General features: G+C 34.3%; 1 protein-coding gene across 1 annotated transcript; it reads right to left on the reverse strand.

Moving 5' to 3' along the window:
• Positions 1-10,107: 10,107 nt before the first annotated feature.
• On the reverse strand, positions 10,108-13,775 carry LOC143562573 (U-box domain-containing protein 45-like). Its single transcript, XM_077050337.1, has 2 exons — positions 13,317-13,775; positions 10,108-11,036 (listed from the first exon to the last, which is right to left on the reverse strand). The coding sequence occupies exons 1-2, from the start codon at positions 13,751-13,753 to the stop codon at positions 10,190-10,192; spliced, it is 1,284 nt and encodes a 427-aa protein (XP_076906452.1). The 5' UTR covers positions 13,754-13,775; the 3' UTR covers positions 10,108-10,189.
• Between the last annotated feature and the right edge of the window lie 5,048 nt (positions 13,776-18,823).

Consider the following 18,823-nt stretch of genomic DNA (forward strand, 5'->3'; position numbering starts at 1 on the left):
TCCATGATAATTAGTTGATCAACAATTCACAATTATTAATTTTTGGGTTATTTAAGAAAACTTTTTTATCTATTCTATAATAAAATTAAGTATAGATGCTTTAATATTAGTTGTTATTTTAGTTATATATTTTTAATAATATTTTATGGTTTTAAATTTTAAATTATTTATATAATAGTATCCAGAAAACTAATTATACTTTTAGAATGTTTATACATTTTTAATAAATCAACCAGAGCAGCAGTCTAGCGGTAACCGGTGACATCCTCTAATTCAGGTCTCGTACGTTATAACATATCGTGTGCAAGTCACGGGCTCTAATATAGTGGACTTTCAGACGGTACCGTGGGTTTCCTCTATAATTGATGACAGGCCGGGTCACTAACGTTATTTGTAGTCATGAGCGTTGGTGACTCTGTCTATGGTTGTACATGTGTGACCGAGCTTTCTTGGTTAAGTTATAAATAAATAAAAACAATGAAGCCACCCTATCGTACGTGTACGGTGTATCCGAGAACTTATGTTGACTGTTGTGTAGTTGAGTTCATAGTCCGCAAACTATAAAACAAGAAGTGAAAGAGGGTTTTGGAATCTAGAGATATGGATCATCTTCTCCAAAACGAAAAAGGTAAATTTGATTTTTTTTAGAACGATGACTTTCTTATATTTAGGTTACCGTACTTTGTAAATTGGAGAGCCCCGATGCCCCACTCTGGCCAGACTATGTTGTCTTAATCGGGCCCACGCTGGCTTCATAGTTTGGCTCGGGCGTTCCCCCAGGAAACCATACCGCCGACTACCACTTGACAGCCATTGTGCCACCACAAGAGCAGGTGGGACGAAAACCCGGGTGGGCTCAGGATTCGAACTGACAACCTTTGCACAAGGCCTAGTCAAATCCTTCATTGCCAATATCCACCCAAATATGACACAAGTGGGATTCGGACTTGAGTCTCCACTGAAGAACCCTAGTGAAACTGGTGAGATCAATAATCAGATGATGTTCTCTGCATCGACTTTGATCCATTTTGTTGGGGCATTTTTTTTGCCTAAGAGAAAGTACAATAAATATTATTATACATGGGTTTATTACTATTACTAGTTTTAGAACCCGTATAATACACGGGTTTTTCACAAATAATAAAAATATAAATAAAGTTAAACAATATAAGTACGTATTGTATATGGAAATGTATATCTACCTATCTACCTATTCTAATAAAGTAAAATAAATGGAGACACTTGTCATGTTTTGGTTAATTCTCACAATTTTTTCCCTCCAAAACTAATATACCCTAATATATGTAATAAATTAATAATTATTCACTTTCCTTTTACACTATATTTATATAATATCTATATATTTTTATAAATATAAATATTAACATATTATTTTACTATATATTTCAAAATACTTGGTGAATTTCAAAAATCAACAACAAATCATGTTTCTCAAATGAAAATTGTTTTGAGTTTTGTGTGGAAGTTAAATTTGATTTTATGGGTCAAAAGTTGGTAAATAGATTGTTTGGTACAAGTTAACTACATTTAGGTAAAATTTTGTTACGGTCAAAAATGAAAATTTTGAGTATTTTTAAAAGTTTGAGAATTCAAAATTTGTTATGGGTTCAAAGTGTTGACTTTAAAATATCAAAAGTATGAAAGTTAGAATTTTAAACATGATTCGGGTTTCAAGTTTATTTTTAATCAAAAGGTTCGTGATTTGGCAAATTAACTATTTTTCCCTCAACTATTAAAACTTAAGAAAAGATTGTGAGCACTTTCGACATGCCACCCCCATGCCTATCAATGCTTCTAAGTTTTATCAAATTTCAAATATTTATGTCAACATTAATTTTTCCTTTAATGGTGATCAGAACGTTGTATGGGAAGCATGTCATGCAAAACTATGCTCAAACGAAACAAAATATTCACAAAATTGAATGCCACAAGTATGAAAGTTAGAATTTTAAACATGATTCGGGTTTCAAGTTTATTTTTAATCAAAAGGTTCGTGATTTGGCAAATTAACTATTTTTCCCTCAACTATTAAAACTTAAGAAAATATTGTGAGCACTTTCGACATGCCACCCCCATGCCTATCAATGCTTCTAAGTTTTATCAAATTTCAAATATTTATGTCAACATTAATTTTTCCTTTAATGGTGATCAGAACGTTTTATGGGAAGCATGTCATGCAAAACTATGCTCAAACGAAACAAAATATTCACAAAATTGAATGGGTTAACATGTTATTTTTTATGTTGTCATTATGACAAAGTCGAGAAGTCCTCTGAAACTTATCAAAATCTTTTTTATGGTGTAACTCAGAAAAACAAAGTTCTTGAAGAACATCCATTGTTACAATTCAATATCATACTTTCTTTTAATGTGTGGTAAATTGATAAATATATCAATAAAGGTAACGCTCTTTTGTATTTAGGCTGAGAGCATTCTCAATCCGTTCCCCATCTCTATCCCTATAATTACACTAAAAAACACTACATTTCTCTCTCATGCTTAATTAAATAGTATTTTTTATACATTTATCATTACAGTTTTCTCTCTCCTCTACTCACAACCAATCCAACAAATATTAAAAAATAAATAGGGAAAACAATGTTTCCCCAAATGTTTCAAAAAATCACTACATTTCTCTCTCCACCCTATAATTTACACTCACAACCACTCATCACCCCATCTTATAATTTACAAACTTCCCTCACATATTTATAGAGAATAGGATGAGAATGCTCTGAGTGGTTAAAACTACTATCATATGAGAAGTCTTATTTTCAAAATTGGTTCATAACCAAATTCAATTATGCATATATGACACCGAGAATGAATTTTTTAATAGAATGAAGCATTCTCGGGTACGATTTTGCACGAACATTTTTTATTAAGTTCATTTGAAAAAACCATTTTGTGATATAAATAAAATCAATTTATGTATACATTGTATAGATATAAGCATAGATGTAATACATTTTTTATCATATACGCCATGTAATTATTTGTTTTACTTATAATTTTATAATTTGAATTATCCCGTGTGTAACACGGGATCTTAAACTAATGTACTTATATTGTCTAAGTTCACTCATCATCCATTTTTTTTTAAATTTAAAATAATGTTAAGTGTCTACTAATGAGCCCACATTAAGATGCTACTAAATCTACTATTACATTCCATTTGATAAACCTCCATACATTTTCACGTCATTATATATGGTATCCACTCATTTTTTTGTTAATTAATTGCTTGCCCCGTGTATTACGAAATGAGACCATATATGTAGAGGGAAAAATTGTTAACAAAAATCTCATTGAAAAAATAATAATAATTAGAACACTGCAAATTATCAAATATTAGTTCAGAGTTTGACATTTTTAGTCAAACTAAGTAATCCATAACAAAACTGGAACTAATATTGATCATGTAATAGAACTCGTTTTGCTCAGAATGGAACACACTTCAAGTTCAAATCCCATATCAAGCATCCGATCTACGGATGGCAAAATGACCCAAACACAGCGGGTATACCCGAAACCCGAAGCATTCGGGGCGGGTATACCCGAAGCCCACGGGTATTGGGCCGGGTATGGGATTAGTTTTGAAAATTTTTCACAGATGTACATACTTGAAGATTGATTCACTATTTTCGCTTGAAACAAGGAAAGGATTAGGGTTTTGTGAGAATGAATTGTACAGGGTCAATTTCGGATCAAATAGATCCGCTTGTTACTAACGAAAAAGGAGGAAAAGTTTGAGCGGCAAAACAACCCTCAGAATGGCTCTCATGCTGACACGCGTCTCCCAACATTTTACTTTATTTAGTAATAAAACATAATATGAACGATGTTTGAAAATATGGATACAGATGTACATACTTGAAGATCGATTCACTATTTTCGCTTGAAACAAGGGAAGGATTAAGGTTTTGTGAGATTGAATTGTACAAGGTCAATTTCAGATCAAATAGATCCGCTTGTTACTAATGAAAAAGGAGGAAAAGTTTGAGGGGCAAAACAACCCTCAGAATGGCTCTCATATTGACACGTGTCTCCCAACATTTTACTTAATTATTAGAATAGGTAGATTTTTATTTAGTAATAAAAGTAAAAGAAAAAAAAAAGAAAAATAACAATATGTATTCTTGCCACCTCATGCGTTTGAAGTGGTTTTTTGTTTCTGGGGGGCTTTAGGCTAGAGGGGCTTAAATCGGGTATTAAAAAAAAATTGGATTTGGGTATGGAATCGGATACGGGTATAATCGGGTATTGGAAAATCAGGTATTAGTAATAATTGGGTCGGGTTCGGGTTCGGGTATTGGCATGAAAAACCATAACCTATGTACTGGGTCCGATTCGGGTATTGAACCGGGTTTTCAATACCCGGGTATTTGAATACCCTATTTTCGGGTATTGAAAAAACCAATTTTCCAGGTATTTGAATACCCTATTTCTGGGTATTAAAAAAACCAATTTTCTGCAGCATTCTTCTATTAACTACTTTGTTTTTTTATTATAACTCCATTTTTTTGCATACAAACTTCAAAGTTCATTCAAACATAATTCAAACATATGTAAATAACTAAACAATGATATAAAAAAACTTATATTTTATTTGTTTAAAATTGTTGTTTGATATATTAAAAGACGTTGCTCTAGACAAAATATTTATATCAAATATGTGCTTCAAAAAAGATCCGTTGAAGAACGGCTATAGATCTGTGGGTAGCCACACAACCATTGTCAAGTGTCACACAGACACATGTGCACAAACACTAATATCAGGTATGCAAAAAAATCTAGTTCGTGTTTGCAAAGAACCCGGTTCGGGTATGCAAAAAACCCGGGTTTCGGGTATAACTAGAACCGGGTTTCAGGTTTCGGGTATAACTAGAACCGGGTTTCGGGTATTATCGGATACGGGTTCGGATTCGGGTTTCAGCATTGAAAGTATAAAAAACCCGGGTTTAAAAAAAACCGGTTCCGGTTTTTTTTTCGGGTTCGGGTTTTTTGTGCACCTCTACTTTAGGCTCCACGACCAGAAAACGTGGGCTCCAAGATTCAATAAACAAAGTTATAAAGGTTCCCTTTGATATTGCATTGAATCTTATTCAGCCGACACAAATAACATCTTTTTGGCGTCGTTCCTCTTCAGCCAATAAAACATAGAGATTGAAGAGAAGTTAGTGTCTAGTTTGACTAACGAAGATTAATTCCGCACTTTTTGTTTACCGTACATGACTATGTTGTCGTTTTTCCCGACACATTTTGTAGGAAACCCTAGTGAAATTATGAGCATCTTCTGCCAAGCGTAACTGGTGAGTACTATAATGACTAGGGGTGTACAAGAAACCGAAAAAACAAAACCGGATTAAAAACCAACCGGTTGGCTTTGCTTTTTTGAAAAAAAAAACCGAAATAACGATTTTGGTTTGGTTTTTTGTTTCATAAAGAACCGAAAAAACCCAATGGAACGGAGAAGACCGTTGTAACTACCCATAACCATTAAAAACCGAACTAACTGTTTTTAAGCACCTATAAGTTTATAATATGGTTTATGCGTACGTAGTATTAGTACTGATTTTCGATTATGCTTTGTCAACTTGGATATTTATATTTTTATTTTTTAATGTTAATAGGCTATGTTTTGCCAACTTAAATGGGATTAAATGGGTTTAAATGTTTGTGTTGAATTTATAACTTTTTATTTTTCATTTTGAATGTTGAGCATCTTTCGTTAGCCCTAAATATTATAGACCCTAATGTACAATAATATGTTAAATCATTAATTTGTTTAAAATAATATTCGGCTCAAATTTAATATATTGAGGCAATTTTATTGCCCCATTTTTTAGTCCGATTAACAAAACCAAAAAAACCTCATCCTAAAGTGAATTGAACCGTAAAATCAAAAACCGAAACCGAATGATTTTGAAAAATCAAAAAACCAAAATTTCAGCTTTTGGTTTGGTTTCCGCACACTTGAGTATAGCCTCCACAAAATCTAAACTTTATATTTGTCTAGGATGAACATGAGTCTCGATTTTGATTTCCATTTTGTAGTTGGAAACCCTAGCGAAACTGGAGAGGTGGATCGGATTTCAGAGCTTCCAGAATGTATCATTCATCACATACTCGCTTGTTGTAATACTTTTGATAGTCCTCCTACACATCTTGTTAGAATGAGTGTATTATCTAAGACGTGGTTTGACCTAACTGCTTCTTTCCTGGCTTTAGATTTTATTATGGTTAGATTTACCAATGCACACGTTTCCTGAGAAAGTTTTTTTAAGCATGTTGACTATACCGTGTCTAGATTTTGCCTTCAAAATGTCCCCGCATGTAGGCTCATTGTCATTACAAATATCCAGGAACACGAAGAGTTAGATACTGTTAAAAGATGCGTTGAATTAGTTCTTGAGAAAGGAGTGAGGGACTTGGATATTGATATTACTAACTTGGCAGATGTCCCAAATTATCGTTTGCCTAATATACTCTTATCTGTTTCCGTGTTAAAAAAGTTGCGCATTAAAGGCTGTGAGTTGCCTTCTTCGTTGATGGTTGATGACGTCAAGTTCCGGTCGTTGATTCATTTGACACTCACAAACGTCCAAATAGATGATGAAGCGATCACGTATCTCATCGCTAGTTGTTCTCTCCTACAATTTCTCCATATGAGAAGGTGCTATAGTTTTAAAAGATTTTGTGTCCAAAGGCATCAAAATCTTCTAGTGGTTTGGATACAATATAACACTCAAGTTGAGAGAATAGATATTGAAGCTCCAAATTTATCTACTCTTACCATAGAAGGTAATTATGGAAGAGTGGTACCACAAATAAACTTGGCTGCATGCAAAAAGGTGACATCACTCTATTTCTATAGTTGACTCGAATGATCTTGGCGACTTCTTATCCAACTTCCATATAATCGAAGATTTGTATTTGTGTTCTATTTATAAGTTCAAGAACCTCAAGTTGTCAAGTCCTTCCTTGAGGAAACTTATGCTAGCTTCACTCTTTCATGTGATTGATTTCGAAGAAATTGAGTTGAGTACTCCCAATTTGGTTTTATTTAGTTACCCTTGGAGTCCTTTTTCATTCAACAATGTGCTAAGCAATTCAACCCACTTGAAAGCGTGTATGCAGTGTTATGTCAACCATTTCATGGACGCTCATTGGTTCCTGAATTTAAGGCAGTTTTTCCACAAGAAAAATGGATTCAAAGTTTTGAACTTGTGCATTTACATAAAATATAGTGAGGTTCGATTCTTTGATTAATCATTTATGAATTTATTTGTTGTGAACTTTTATTTAAAAGAATCCTAACACAAAGCTGTATATTCAATCCAATTGCCTTGCAGGAATACATACAGACATTGAAGCCAAACGCATATGAGTTGCCACCTTATGAACTCGAGCATGTTGAGATACAACTTTACGCCCACGAAGAAACACCGGCTCATGTAGCTTTTGTGGATGCTGTACTTTGGTGTTGCCGTCCATGATTTTTAACTTTAGGAGCATCCTTTCCTTTTGGAGAACAAAGTGATGTTGTCAAGGTATTATTTGAAGAAATATTCATTATATTTTAAAGGATTGGATTTATTCCTAAAAAAACAATGCAGTTAAGTAAAGATACAGTCTTTTATCTATTTCTTGTTTTTATTTCGTTTTCAGTTTACATACGAGAAGCTTCTTCAACAAGAAGATCAAGCACATACCGATATTCAGATGGGATCACCTTGTGAAGGAAAAACTATTACATTCATAAAGAAACAAGGTACGCAATGTTTTATCAGCTAACTTTTACAGACACGTTTAAGACATTCTAAACTTCACTTGCCAATATCCAAACAGCCCACCAAGAAGAAGCGGGATGATGGAACGATCAAAGGCATGGAGATTTTCTGATGCGTTGGATTTAGGAGTCATGACAGTTTTCGGTAATGATTATAGTTTAACAAATTGCAACAAATATTCTGCTTTTTGATTTTGACATATGTAGCAGAGGTTTTGAATCATGACAATGGTGTCTTGACTATATATGCAGGCAGCTTTTGCTTTGGTACTTGTTAAGATTATACATTTTTGGTTCTTATTCGATGGTTTTTGCTAAGCCTTGCAAAAATGGGCGGGTCGGGTCAGGTCAGGTCATAACATGATTTTCTTTATTGTTAAATAGAGAGAGGGAAGTCTTAGCGGGTCATAACATTTTTGGTTATCCCGAACGAACCATCTTGCAACTTTAGTTTATATCGCATTCCTTTGCTTCTATCCTATATTTTGTGTGGTCTTGTGAGTCACTATCACTATTCCTAGCAAAAGCAGGCGGGCCGAGTAACATGTCAGATTGTCAATTTCATCTCATGTCAAACATGTTGCATAAACACATAATTGTACTCCACTAGTTATCCATCTTTGTACGCATGATTCTAGTAGGTCCTAAATATAATATAAACATTTTAATTTCATACATGTGTGGGGGGTCATTTGCTGCAAAATTATGTTCTGATGCTGGGATGAACAACTTCTGTTTATATCTTTCGCGGTTTAGACAAACAGCTTTACATGCAGTTTCTATACTAAACACCCCTATAGTTACAACAAAGTGAATCCCTGACGACCGTCCAGTGGCGATTGTAAGCGTTTTTGGCCAACTGACTCGTGAATTTGGTGGATAGTGATTTTAGTGTTATTAGGACATTTTGAGATTCATTTCAAACCAAATGAGAAAATATAACATACAATGAAACGAGTTACGGATTTAGGAGGTGGAGAATGCATGCTTGACTAAGGGTATTCTATATTTCAATGCTAACGTACCTTTGCAGTTTAAGTTGGTGAAAAGCATTAGCTTGGATCATTGATATCAAAATGGTCTTTAGTACTAAAATGAAGGTTGTAGCAATTTTTTCTTTGGTATAAAAATTAAAGATATCTAATTTGATGTCCAGTACCAAAAGAAGTTGATCAAATCTCAATTATATATATTTGGGTCAATAAATTTTGCTCAATACGTTCTGGTAGTAGCAATATTGAAATAGATTAAACCTTAGTTAATGTGGTGATGGATGCAAGAATATCTAATTTAGGTGGGCAAACTAGGTTGTTTCAGGAACCGCTTCCGCTTCTGGGTTTGGTTAACAAAGTCAAAAACCGGTTCCAGGTATGGTCGCGTTTTGACCGAGTAAAGTTGAACCTGTTCTAGTGGGCTGGTTCGGTTCCGGGCTCAGGTACAGTTTCTCTAAGCAACTAAAACCTGGTTCATACCCACGGGTCAGGTACCGAATCAGGTACACTCAGGATGGGTCAGGAAGCGGGTTTAATGCCCACGTCTATCACAGCTTTTTCAATTTCAATAACAATTTAGGATGACATGGCCGTCCACCGGATCTTGTGGTGGGCCTAATAATAAGTTTGGCTGAACCTTTCAATGGGCCTATACTAGTCAAAAGTCAAAAGCACTAACCGATTGCGCAATGGGCTTTATAAGAAATATCTTTCTTCTAAGAAAAAAAATTGCTTTTTATTAGAAGCATATTCTCAGTAATCGTGTTTCCGGCCCCGTGTGTGTGGTCCCTCAATACAAACAGTGAAATGACATCTTCTATTGCATGTTGCCTAAACCATATGTTATAGTTGTTTCACTTCTTTCTATTCTTCAGATTCTTCTTCTCAAATTTTTATGCTTTATATTGATTGCTAGTTTGGTACACTTTAATCTAAACACAAGTTTAATTACCAAAGAATCAAACACTAAATAATGAAACTGAAAAATATATCAACCAACAATCACACAAACAAGAAGATTAAAGTTTAACACTAAAGCACGCTCTCTTGTCGTTGTATTCGTGTTTGCACCCAAAAAAGAAAAAAGAACCATAAAACCCTAAAATTTGGAAACTAAGGCAAACAATCAGTGATCTATAGATGTGATATTAGTTACAAAAACAATAACTAAACCTAAATATAAAAATGCCAATTAGATATAGGGCCAGGAACGTAATTAAATGCAGTTAAAGAATGGCAAAAAATATATATATATTTTGATCATTAGTACACCAAAAGAACATACATTTCTCCCTGAATGTACACAGAAATTAGAAGATGCACAAATAGGGCACTCCTGTTGATGTAAAATCGTTTTTTTTTTCATTTTCTTTTATGTATGAAGTTAATATGGCAAACTCTTTGAACTTGAACTAATGACCAATAGCTTCAACTTAGAATTTGTATCCGAGTTGCCATTTGCGCGACGCGTAATGGTTTCCATATTCTTGTATAAACTTTGTCGAACCATATTTTTCATCAGGTTTTTTCCTTGATCAACATCGCCATGCTTTGCTGGTGAATTGAATGATGGCCTTCTTGATTGTGGCCCCGAGTGAGGTCCCATCTTCATCTGTCTCTCGTCTTTGAACCATTGCAATAACTTTAGAGCTCTTTTCTGAGCTAATGGGCTCCCTAACAACGCAAGTTGAAGAAGAATGGGCACGATTCCTCCCTCTGCCATTTTCGTTCTTTGCAATGAACTCTGATGAGCTAAAATCATCAAAATATATGCGGACAACTCTTGGGATTTTGATTTATCGTCCCATGTCAAAATCTCTATCAAACATTCGGGCACCACAGTGCTACTCTCCAAGGCCTTTTTCCCCATTAAAGTTACCACAAGATTCCCTAATATTGCAAGGGCTTTCTCGGATGCTTCTTTCATGGATGACAACTTCAAAAGAGTGTGTACAACTTCATCCTTCGCTAGAGATCCAACATTTTCTATTACAGTTGATAAATTATACAATGTGCCCAAACACAACATTTTGGTGTCAGCACTTGAATTTGACTCAAGCATATGTAGCACTAGTGGAAGAATCTTTGATGAATCGATAGGGAATTGAGCGTTCACTAGGGAAGATAATGACATGACGAGTTGTGCGAACTCATGTTTGGCTAGCTCATCAACATTATTGATTTTAGATAACTTTGATAAAATTCCTGCCTCCACCATGAGAGCCTTGTTCCTGGAAAATCAAGCATAAAAATTTTAAGATTGTTAAGGGAACCCACCGGAGCCGTAGCGAAAGCGAGTCTTCATAGGGCAATTGTCACTGCTTATGGACCCGAACCTGGGTGGAAACCTCCACGAACAATCGTCGTTTTTTGATGGTTTTTCCGCTTCTCACAGCTGCTCTTTCCACACCTCCGGATATCTGGTGCCAAATCGTCGCCCCTTTCCTGATTTTTTCGATAATAGAGTTGGCTATCTCTGTGGCGTCGATTGTACAAGTTTATAGGGATGGTGAGAAGAGATATATTTTACATCCCAGGGGGGCTATAATTGGAGATACCATTGTTTCTGGTACAGAAGTTCCTATAAAAATGGGAAATGCCCTACCTTTGAGTGCGGTTTGAACAAGAAAAGAATAAACCTTGTCACGCCCTTTAATCTTTTATTTATATTCTGAAATAAATATAAATAATATTGTGTATTTATGTATGTACGTCACCAACCCACAAGAAGTCAAGTGACATTATGACACCAATAAGTCAACAATTATTTAAAACTATATAATTACTTAAAGGTTCAAGGAGTGTCATAAGGTCAACAAATGCAGTTTTCAGTACAGCTTTTTGTCTCTTCAAGAATCTTTAAAATTATTTAGTGTAGCTCAATTATATACCTTTTATTTTGTTTAAATGATTATGCTCATGTTATGTTATGCTTTTGACATGGTATTTTGTTTTCTAAACCATAAGAATCCATTACTGGTAAACTCATGAAATTCTGTTAATACACTGCTAACTAACGATACTAGCTCGGCAACGATAATTATCGAATAATTCGATATTGCAAATTCTTGCTTAGTTAATAATCGGGTTGAAAATTCAAACACTTAAAAACCAAATATAATATTTTAAGACAACATGATCTCATAAATTATATTTATCAGAAATGGTCTGCCTAACAACTGCTATTATTCCACTTCCAACTCATTCCTACCATCGTGGATTATAGTGGAGAGTCAATGCAACTTGTGGACGCTAATTAAAAAATAAAGCTAAATAAGTATAAGGTTATAAATATAAGTTCTTTAAATAATTAAATAAAAAAACTATTAAGATTTTATTTCTATGTTTCTTTATATAAATTTAAGGTAGGACTTTAAATACTTGCAAGTACAAGTGTAAACGATTTTAGATGAAAATAATTTACTTTAAAAGAAATAGATAAAAAAAAGTTGTTACATTGAAAACCGAAAATCTTATGCTTTTACTAAAGTATTTAACTGCCCTATTGTTAACATGAATTCCTTCAAACCAATTTAGTTCCTCTCATTATAAGTGACCTAAAATTTATATGTATTTATCGCACTAGATGCTATGGCAATATCATAAATACGTTATATATTATCCCTCTAAAAATTGAAATCCGAATTAAATTATTGTTTTTATTTAAAAGGTTACTATTTTATAAAATTTTCTTTTACATATGTTTATGTTTGAATATTTGTATTGAAAAGTCAAATTAAGTTGGTCACTAGCTCCCATATGTGGAGTTGGTTCTAGTCCCATTAATGTAATACCACTTTAGCCAAAACTCCACACAACACATGAACGATTGGACTTAATCTTCAAATCAATTGAAATTATATTTTAACAAATATATACACATCCCATCATTCAAATTAGAATACGTATTGCTGCAAATTGGTTGTATGAAATAATTATAAAATGTTCAAAAACAATAAAATACAACAATTTATCTAAAACTTAACTTCATTTAAAATTTTAATATATTGAGCCATAAAATATGATATACTTGATCTAACTAATTAATTAAGTGGTATTATCATGTGGTGATGAACTAGGATATTAGAAATGCCACTTGATTACTTTAGTTATTCTATAAATTAAATCATTTAAAATCGTTCCTATAACTTTTCCTCGATTTATTTTACCTAAGTTAATCTAGTTCATAAAAATCTCTTTTAACAACCTTCACTTCCTAATATTTTTAAGAAGTTAAATAAATAATAAAAAATTTCCTTTTCAAACTTACGACACAAAAAGACTTTTAATGCACCAAACTCGAATTAAATTTTAAATGCTAAAGGTAACTAACCTTTTTAACAAATAATCACTAAAGATTCATATTTTGTAACTATATTATACCTACTTAACTGATCTTCGTATAACCTATAAAAATTATAAATCTGTAATGAATAAAAATCATAAAAACACGTAAAAACGAAGTAAAGCTTCATGTATTTAGCGTAAAATATAAAAATAATATAACTTACGTGCAAGTGCCATTAGCAAGTTCAACTAGAGCTTGCACAGCCACCCTCCTATGTGATGTTGAGTATTCCAACCCAACCATGGCTACCAACGGCGGAATAACACCAAGCTCCGCCATCAACTTCCGGCGACTCAAGTCATCTCCGGCCAGCCTCTTAATCTCTTCGGCAGCAGCCGCCTTTTCTTCCTTGCTACCAAAATGAAGCCTCTTTACAGACCTTTGCAAGATCGAACCCTCATCATCATTAATAATAATATTATTAATATTATCATCACGATCAACGGTTTCTATGTGATCCACGACCGTTGTCTGTTCATTGTCACGCCGCTTGCTACCGGAGGTTTTGTGGACGAACCGCTTGATTTTGGAAAAGAATTTGAGTTTCACAAGGACTTGAGACCAAGATGATGATGATGATGATGATGAAGACTCAACCATTTTGTGTTGGTTTCTTGTGAAGATTGCATACAAACTGAAAAGGAGAGGTTTAATTTGATTTGAACTTTTAGTGGATTTCCTACAAGTTTATCTTTATATTTTAGATATAAAGATGTGAGTTTTTAGAGAGAGGTGTGTGGGAGAAAGGGGCACATGCAGAGGGTATTCTGTGTATAACATACTGTTAACATGGTCGTATATATATGCTATGATAATGCATGGTGATGCTCGATCCATGGAAAATGTTTATTACTAAAATGTCCTTGTGACAAGGGTTTTATTACCAACATAGATAGGACTTCTAAGCACATATATAAGTTTGGAAAAATTCCTGAAATAGTCTTTTTTTAGAGAGATGATTCTCAAAATAACCTTTTTTTCTTTAAAATTTTTTAGAATTTGAACTATCAAGACGTTTTGGGAAAACATAATAATATAGGGGTAGTAGACCAAATTTTGAAAGAAAGTTAGGTAGGAGACGAGATTTGAGGAAATAATGAAGGTAAAGTCCAAATTTTTGTAATCTTGAAGCAAAAGTTCAGTCTTTTCCAAAATTTTTTTTTTTCAAAAAACCGTCTTGAGAGATTGTTTTTTATGTTTCCTACATTTCCCGTCTATATTTTCAAATTCTTGGGAAAATATATTTTTTACAATTATACACCTGAACCACCACCACCTTGAACCACCACCATCACCGACGCCATCGGCCCCACCCCATCACCACCACTGTCACTACCACCATAGCCGCCTCCACCTTCAATTTCCGTCGCCGGAGAAAACCACCACCACCATACCCGTCAAAGCCAAGGAAATGGAAGACGAAGACGATGAGGATGATGATGAAGTGGGATTGCAAAGGACTGCACAGTTAAGATAGCTTTATGAATCGCTTTCAGCAGCTTCTGAAACACACCATTATGAACCGCAGCCTGAAGATCTCACGGATGCCGAGTGGTATTTTTTGGTTTGCATGACAGTTGAGTTCCCTAATGGTCAAGGGTAAGTAAAGCTAGCTTCTCATAAGTTCTTTGACGGGTATGGTGGTGGTTTTGGAAAATTTTCGTCAGCCACTTTGACAGGTATGGTGGTGGTGGTTTTCTCCGGCGACGGAAATTGACAGTGGAGGCGGCTATGGTGATAGTGGCGGTGGTGGTGATAGGGTGGGGCCGACGGCGTCGGTGATGGTGGTGGCTCAAGGTGGTGGTGGTGGTTCAGGGGTATAACTGTAAAAAATATATTTTTCTATGAATTTGAAAATATGGACGGGAAATGTAGTAAACATAAAAAACAGTCTCTCAATACGGTTTTTTGAAAAAAAAAAGTTTTGGAAAAATCTGAACTTTTGCTCCAAGATTACTAAAAATTTGGACTTTACATTCATTATTTCCCCAAATCTCGTCTCCTACCTGACTTTCTTTCAAAATTTGGTCTGCTACCCCTATATTATTATCTTTTCCCAAAACGTCTTGACAGTCCAAATTCTAAAATATTTTAATGAAAAAAGGGCTATCTTGAGAATCATCTCTCTAAAAAACGCTATTTTGAAAATTCATATAAGTTTTAGAGTTTTAGATGGCAAGATTTTGCTTTTATTTGAAACTATAGAGTAGATTTATTAGGACCTATGTTTTAGACCAGTTAAAATCTTTTAGCTTAAAGATGAAAAATAAATTTGGGTCTTAAGTAAGATGGTTTCTTTAATGTATTTAAATAATTAAATTTTAAATGAACTTAATGAGTGTTGGTTAAGCTGTGTAAATTTTTCTTTGTAAAAATAAGTTTAAATGAATTGTCTAAATGAGTTTAAACACTAAGAATAGACATTTTTTAAAAAAAATTCGAGTTTACCTTGATGATCGGGTCGGATCCTTGACCCCTCAGAGACACCCCCTGAGTTTAATAATAAGCTCAAGCCTTTTAAAATAAAATTTTGGTAAGTGCTATATTACGATAATCACTTACCAATCAATATATGTTACATTTAATCTCCTAACACATTATACATACTACAATTAGCAACGTCGACACACCCTTTATGCCATAAGTTGCCCCCACTCTATGTTTAGTTGCATAACTTAAATGGTTAGGCGCTTCCCCATGTGTTTCTGAGTTAACATAATGAAAGAAAAGAAAAAGAAGAAGAAAAGGTTGGTTGTGTTTCTAAGTTTTTTTCATTTTTTTTGAAAATAAACAGAAGGAAATTAAGAAAACGAAGTCGTGTTTCCGAGTTTACTTAAGGAAGGAAACTAAGAAGAGAAAAGGAAGGAAATCAAGAGGAAATGAAAGGTAAATGCAGTCATCATTCCAAATTGGAAAGGAAAGGAAAGAACTAAAGAGAAAATAAGAGAAAGAAAAGGAGAGGAAAGGAAATGTTTCGTTTCTTTTCTTTTCTTAAGTTAACTCGGGAACACAGGTGGTGGGAGTGGTCATCCCACTCCAATCTATACCTTGCACCTCTTCTCTGTGGGAGTGGTCATCCCACCCCATTCTATCTTTCACTATTCTCTCATCCATATCAGCGTGACGTTAGATTTTCATCTTCCCATCACAATCCATCTTGTAAGCGTGAAAATGTCCATCTTTCATCCCAAATCGTATTTCACGCATTTTATATTTTTATTTTTTCAACTAAATTGCTTTTGAATTGAAATAACACAATATAAAATCAAAATAACATTCTACTAGTTAAAAAAAATACAATACTTGAAAAAACACAGGAATAAACTTAAATAGAAAAACATACCTAAAAAAACCATATATAAAAATCATAAAATTACTCCCATTCTCAACATGTAGCGGTTTCTTGTTTTTGAGTTGAATGCATTTTTAAAGACGTCTAGGTTAAGAACGTCATCATGCAATTACTAAATGAAATCCAAATCCGATTTCCTTTGTTAGGCTAATAATGCCTGATGTTATATTTCCAAAACGGGTTGTGCGCTTTATTTTTCGCGATTCACTTGAAATCTAGTTTCTTTATCTTCGGCTCGTTTGAGGACAAACTTGGCACCATTTCCTTGGGGAAACTTGTGAAGTTGGTTATGACTCTAATAAATGCAGATGAATGCTTGAGGTTGCATTTTCTTCCCTTTGCAGATCAGATTTTTGGCTCTTTCGGAGTGGATCATCATCATCATCGTCGTCATCATCATCATCGAGGCCAAGTTAATGTCAATGTTTGGATATTGGTGTTTGAATATGTTGTTTTTGTGTACGTGTTCGAAACATATGTCTTGGTTTGTTTAGACAATTGGTTATTATAAAACCGGCTCTCATTTCCAGAATGGGACTCCACTTCATATGGGTCCTAACTAGTAACAACCTCTCACGCCTTTATAGGAGGAATCCTTTTGGGAGATTTCTTTCCTATACTTGGAAAGTGACACTGTGATGAGATCCTTCTCGTCTTGACCACTTTGTCAACCCCCAAACCTTTTCTTGAAGATATCATTGCATTTTTTACGCTTTGTTGTCAATCTTTCCATTTTGATATAATTTGATGAACGATGCATTCAGTTGATCCATGTTGAGCAGCAAAGTGCTCAAGGATAGCTTTCCAAAACCAATCATATTTTTGTTGATTTTCAACTTCCGAGTCCTTCAATATCGCGACCCAATCCTTAGCTAATACGACTTATTCAAACTCAATTCTTGGTTTCTGATGGTTGGGTATAAATCATGCATTTATTTGTATTATTTTATTAGTTTCAGTTAGTTATTAGTGTGAACTATAGTACTTCATGATTATGTGTTTCACGTCGCATGAGAGGAATGGAGTCTTTAGAAGATCGGAACGCGATTGGAGTTGAAATACGAAAATAAAATAAAATTCTGAATATGTCATTTGCTCGCTACATGTAAGCCAGGTGGAAAACATCCCTTGTGACACATGAATGATCCAGAAACAATGTTTGACTCTTTTGTCCTTCAAAACACGCGAAGGTTTTGGAAGAAGTGATCCCTTACGACACGCAAGGGACCTGCTTTAAGAAAATAGTTAGTTTCACCCATATGTTCTATTTTTCGAACCCTAATCACTTATCACGACTTCCAACCGTTTTTGGGAGACCACATGCGATTTTCAGAGCTGTTAATCTCTTTCAAGTTATTCTCGGGTGTGGAGTATTGTATGATTTTAGTTTCTTTCATGTTATGCACTAATTCTGATTCATTGCGAACTGATAGTCTATGCTTCTTGATGTTTAGTATTGTTGAATAAACATTCGGTTTAGGTTTATTTCAATCTAGGCGTTTAGATTGACAATTGCAGTATTACTTGTTTGCATAAGGTTTGTTGTTTGTTCTTAGTTTAGTGAAACATACAGTTGTCCTTATTTCAGTCATGTTGTGAAGGAACCTTTGGTTACCAATTACGCATGTGTTACGATTGTTGATGCCTATAATTAGCAATGTAGATAAACTATATTAGTCAATTGATAATTAGTGATTATTATTTAATAATATGAAAGGGTTGAATAATTGCATGTCTGAACCCTGGGCGTGACTTACCTTTAATTACCATTTACAAACTTGTCAAAGTATTCGTTTATTTCAACCAGTCATTGCTAACTGCTACTTTATAAATTAATAATAAACTTCATAAAGGTTAAAATTGGTTACGCGAGACACTAGCCACTTATTCTTCATGTTCAACACCCTATTTGCCTCGACTAGTTTAAGGTGATTGGTAACGCAATTTTAATATTACTTTTGATTGACCCTTCAGCACAGGTCAGTTTCGCCTTCTTTTTCCACATAGTTTTCTCTACTTGTCATGGGTGCGGGTCTAGTGATTTGTCGGATTCATCATTTATTGGATTATCAGACTCTTCGTTGTTGTCACTTTCATTCGACTCTTGGGGTTGGCGGAAGTTGGAGTAGTTTTTGGTGTTGGTGTTGGTGTTTATATTGTTGCTGGCGTTGGTATTGTGGTTGGTTCGAGGAGCAGTTTTACGGGTCAAACATTGAGTTCGAAAATCTTGGAGATTAGTTCGAGATTGGTGAAGGTGGAGTTGCAATTGGTTGTGTGAAGTTTTGGTATTGTGACGGTATTTGTTGTGCATATGACCA

This window comes from Bidens hawaiensis, unplaced genomic scaffold (assembly GCF_021521415.1).
Source record: "Bidens hawaiensis isolate Kalapana, Puna unplaced genomic scaffold, B.hawaiensis_p1.1 tig00021036_1, whole genome shotgun sequence".
In the NCBI taxonomy this organism is placed as follows: domain Eukaryota; kingdom Viridiplantae; phylum Streptophyta; class Magnoliopsida; order Asterales; family Asteraceae; genus Bidens; species Bidens hawaiensis.

Excerpts from the sequence above, each read along its gene's own strand:
- LOC143562573 (XM_077050337.1), bottom strand. The coding sequence starts at position 13,753 with ATGGTTGAGTCTTCATCATCATCATCATCATCATCTTGGTCTCAAGTC. Across the intron at positions 11,037-13,316 it reads CTTGCTAATGGCACTTGCAC|GAACAAGGCTCTCATGGTGG; the intron begins GTAAGTTATATT and ends TTGATTTTCCAG.